This window comes from Lepus europaeus, assembly GCF_033115175.1.
Source record: "Lepus europaeus isolate LE1 chromosome 21 unlocalized genomic scaffold, mLepTim1.pri SUPER_21_unloc_1, whole genome shotgun sequence".
Taxonomy (NCBI): domain Eukaryota; kingdom Metazoa; phylum Chordata; class Mammalia; order Lagomorpha; family Leporidae; genus Lepus; species Lepus europaeus.
The window spans coordinates 337,677-342,044 of NW_026909005.1; the positions used below are offsets into that span (position 1 = coordinate 337,677).

The following is a 4,368-nucleotide window of genomic DNA, read 5'->3' on the forward strand; positions in this document are numbered from 1 at the left end:
TCTCTCCACTCACCTTACAAAGCTGAGAAATACAAAGAGCAGGCGCCATTTTACATATGTAAAGCGGCAACTTCGAGTAGCCAAGCAGAAAAACTTGACTCTGGTCGGGAGAAATAACAGGAGGTTAGAATCTAGTGAAAGTAAGTGGAGCTAACGGTCTGAGACTGTGAAAATCCGAGGGGGGGGGGTGAGCGAACTCACCAAGTACACAAACTCGGTAACCTTCGGACTGTGGAGAAATTTGAGAACACATTGAGGGCTGCATAAACACTTTGTGTGGTCCCAGGGGTAGATCAAATGAATACCCACAGAGGATAGATTTCAACTACCCTCATTCCACTCAGCTGTGCGGAATTACTTCCCAACTGAGTCCAAAAAGAAAAATAAAAGAGAGAGAGAGCGAGCAAGGGAGAGAACAATCTGGATGAGTCACCGTTGGCACACCCTTAAACCTGAAGAATCAAACAGAGCTCTATGGCCACACCCATCACAGCCTCTAGGGATCCATCAAAGCAGACAGCCCACTTAATCTAGAGACATAGTATAACAAGAAAAAAACACCACAACAAAAAACCATAAATTATCTCCAAAATGCCAAACAACAAACACAGAAACCGAGGTAACGAGAGCAAGGAAGTCACTATGATACCAAATGAACAAGACACCTCAATTCAAGATTATGAAGATGAAGAGTTAGAGGAAATGCAAGAAGCAGATCTCAAAAAGTTGATAAGAACATTAAGAAGTTCTCAAAAACAAATTCTTGAACTACAGAAATCCTTAATGGACAAGATAGAAAATCTCTCTCATGAAAATGAAATATTAGAGTTGCGGGGCAGGTACGCGCGCTCGTAGCTCGCTCACGGAGGTCGGCTGTGGCGGGAGCGGGCTCCAGCAAGCGAGAGAGCGCGGTGGGGCGGGGCGGGAGAAAGTGGCCGCCCGGAGGACGTTGGCGTTTAAGCGTGGCGGAGCGGAAGAGTTTGGCTTTTCGTGCGCGCCTTCGAAAACTGCCTGCTGTTGGCTGAGGGGGGTCCCCGCGGAACCTCCCCTCCCGTGTCCGCGGCCCCGCGCCGAGCTCGCCAGCCCGAGCCAGCGAGGGCGAGGTGGGAAGCGCGCTCGACCCCGCGCCCCGCGCCCGGAGCCGCCCCCCGAGTGCCCATGGCGACGCGGGTGCTGACCATGAGCGCCCGCCTGGGACCCGTGCCTCAGCCGCCGGCCCCGCAGGACTAGCCCGTGTTCGCTCGGCTCAAGCCGGTGCTGGGCGCCGCGAACCCGGCCCGCGATGTGGCGCTCTTCCCCGGCGAGGAGCTGAAGCATTCGCACCACCACCCGCAGGCGCAGCCTGCGCCGCCGCCGCCGCCACCCGCCGCGGGCCCGCGGCTGCCCCCGGAGGAGCTGGTCCAGACAAGATGTGAAATGGAAAAGTATCTGACACCTCAGCTTCCTCCAGTTCCCATAATTCCAGAGCATAAAAAGTATAGACGAGACAGTGCCTCAGTGGTAGACCAGTTCTTCACTGACAGTGAAGGGCTGCCTTACAGTATCAACATGAACGTCTTTCTCCCTGACATCACTCACCTGAGAACTGGCCTCTACAAGTCCCAGAGACCGTGCGTAACACACATCAAGACAGAGCCTGTTACCATTTTCAGCCACCAGAGTGAAACGACCGCCCCTCCTCCGGCCCCGACCCAGGCCCTCCCCGAGTTCACCAGTATTTTCAGCTCCCCCCAGGCCGAAGCTCCAGAGGTGAACAATATCTTCATCAAACAAGAACTTCCTACACCAGATCTTCATCTTTCTGTCCCTCCCCAGCAGGGCCACCTATACCAGCTGCTGAACACACCGGATCTAGATATGCCCAGTTCTACAAACCAGACCGCAGTGATGGACACTATCAATGTTTCTATGTCAGCCGCCATGGCAGGCCTGAACACACACACCTCTGCCGTTCCACAGACTGCAATGAAACAATTCCAGGGCATGCCCCCTTGCACATACACAATGCCAAGTCAGTTTCTGCCACAACAGGCCACTTACTTTCCCCCATCACCACCGAGCTCAGAGCCTGGAAGTCCTGATAGACAAGCAGAGATGCTCCAGAATTTAACCCCACCGCCATCCTATGCTGCTACCATTGCTTCCAAGCTTGCAATTCACAATCCAAATGTACCTGCCACCCTGCCAGTCAATTCGCAAAACATCCAACCTGTCAGATACAATAGAAGGAGTAACCCCGACCTGGAGAAACACCGCATCCACTACTGCGATTATCCTGGCTGCACAAAAGTTTATACAAAGTCTTCTCATTTAAAAGCTCACCTGAGGACTCATACTGGTGAGAAGCCGTACAAGTGCACCTGGGAAGGCTGCGACTGGAGGTTCGCGCGCTCCGACGAGCTGACTCGCCACTACCGGAAGCACACAGGCGCCAAGCCCTTCCAGTGCGGCGTGTGCAACCGCAGCTTCTCACGCTCGGACCACCTGGCCCTGCACATGAAGCGGCGCCAGAACTGAGCGCCGCCGCCAGCCGCCCCACGCTCCGCAGCCCTTCTGGCCACCTTATCCGCTACAAACTTAACCTGTTCCTATAAAATAAGAAAACAAAACAAAAAACTGGAAATGTATATTTTGTATATTTGAGAAAACAGGGAATACATTGTATGAATACCAAAGTGTTTGGTCGTTGTCAGAATCCGGAATGCTCGCTGTCACGTCCATGGCTTTCCTCGGGCCGGCTTCATCTCCTGACAGGCAGCCGCATGCGGGCGGGGCGGGGGCGCCGTCACTTAACGGGACAGTGTTTGGTGAACAAGTCAGCTGGCAGGCGCCGGAAGAAGGATGCATAGACTGTGTGTGTCAAGATTTTACTTGACGTCGAGTAGGTTTTTTGAGGATAGATGATTCCCGATAGGTGCGCAGCAGTACCTGGCAATTCACAAATAATAGCCATTGAACAAATGTGTTTTGGGTTTTTTTTATATATGAGTTGCCTATATTTGCTATTCAAGATTTTGTAAATATGCAAATCAGCTTTATAGGTTTATTACAAGTTTTTTAGGATTCTTTTGGGGGGAAAAATCATATTTCTTTTTGAAAATAACCATGAGTACATTCACAGAATTTGTGGTAAGATACCTTTCAACATCACCAAATTCATTTCTTTAAGGGGAAGGAATAATAATCATTCAAATGAACTTTAAAAGCAAATTTCATGCACTGATTAAAATAGGAGTGTTTATTTTAAATAAAAAAGACGTTTTATATGAATTGTAAACTGAAGAGCTTAAAGATAGTTACAATATATGAAAGTTAAACCTCTTACAATAAGCTAAACAGTATCGTTTTTAAGAAGGACTGTAGTTTTCACATATGGCAATGTTGAATTGATGACGTTTTCTTATACTGAGATGTTTGCTCGTTCAGTACTGTCGGATAAATGACAATTTATGTGGGTTTTGCATGTAATATACAGTGAGACACAGTAATTTAATCTAAATTACAGTGCAGTTTAGTTAATCTGTTAATACTGACTCAGTGTCTGCCTTTAAATAGAAATGCTATGTTGAAAACGTAAGGCAGCGAGTGCTACATATATGCAATATAAAACAGTAATGTGATGCTGATGCTGTTAACCAAAGGGCAGAATCCATAAGCAAAATGCCAAAAGGGGTCTTAATTGAAATGAAAATTTAATTTTGTTTTAAAAATATTGTTTATCTTTATTTATTTTGTGGTAATATAGTACGTTTTTTTAGAAAACAATTTTCATAACTTGATAAATTATAGTTTTGTTTGTTAGAAGAGTTGCTCTTAAAATGTGTAAATAGATGACAAACGGTGTAAATAATTTTGTAAGAGGCTTCAAAATGTTTATACGTGGAAACATTACCTACATAAAAAGCATAAATTGGTTGCTGTTTTGCTTCTTTTTCCCTCTTATTTTTGTATTGTGGTCATTTCCTATGCAAATAATGGAGCAAACAGCTGTATAGTTGTAGAATTTTTTGAGAGAATGAGATGTTTATATATTAACGACAATTTTTTTGGAAAATAAAAAGTGCCTAAAAGAAAAAAAAAAGAAAATGAAATATTAAGGAGGAATCAAAATGAAATGAAACAACTAGTAGAACAAGAAACTGTGATAGTGACGAGAAACCATGATGAAATGAAGAACTCAATAGATCAAATGACAAACACATTAGAGAGCCTTAAAAACAGAATGGGTGAAGCAGAAGAGAGAATATCGGACTTAGAAGACAGAGAAAAGGAAAGGAAACAGGCAAACCAAAGAAAAGAAGAGGAAATCAGAAATCTAAAAAATATTGTCAGGAATCTACAGGATACTATTAAAAAAACCAACATTCG

At 45.6% G+C, this 4,368-nt stretch overlaps 1 protein-coding gene across 1 annotated transcript; it reads left to right on the forward strand.

Annotated features, from left to right (window-relative positions):
• The first annotated feature begins 1,158 nt into the window (after nucleotides 1-1,158).
• LOC133754314 (Krueppel-like factor 5) lies at nucleotides 1,159-4,060 on the forward strand. Its single transcript, XM_062184777.1, is given in 1 exon segment — nucleotides 1,159-4,060. A coding segment is annotated over 1 exon segment (1,359 nt). The 3' UTR covers nucleotides 2,518-4,060.
• Nucleotides 4,061-4,368: the final 308 nt, after the last annotated feature.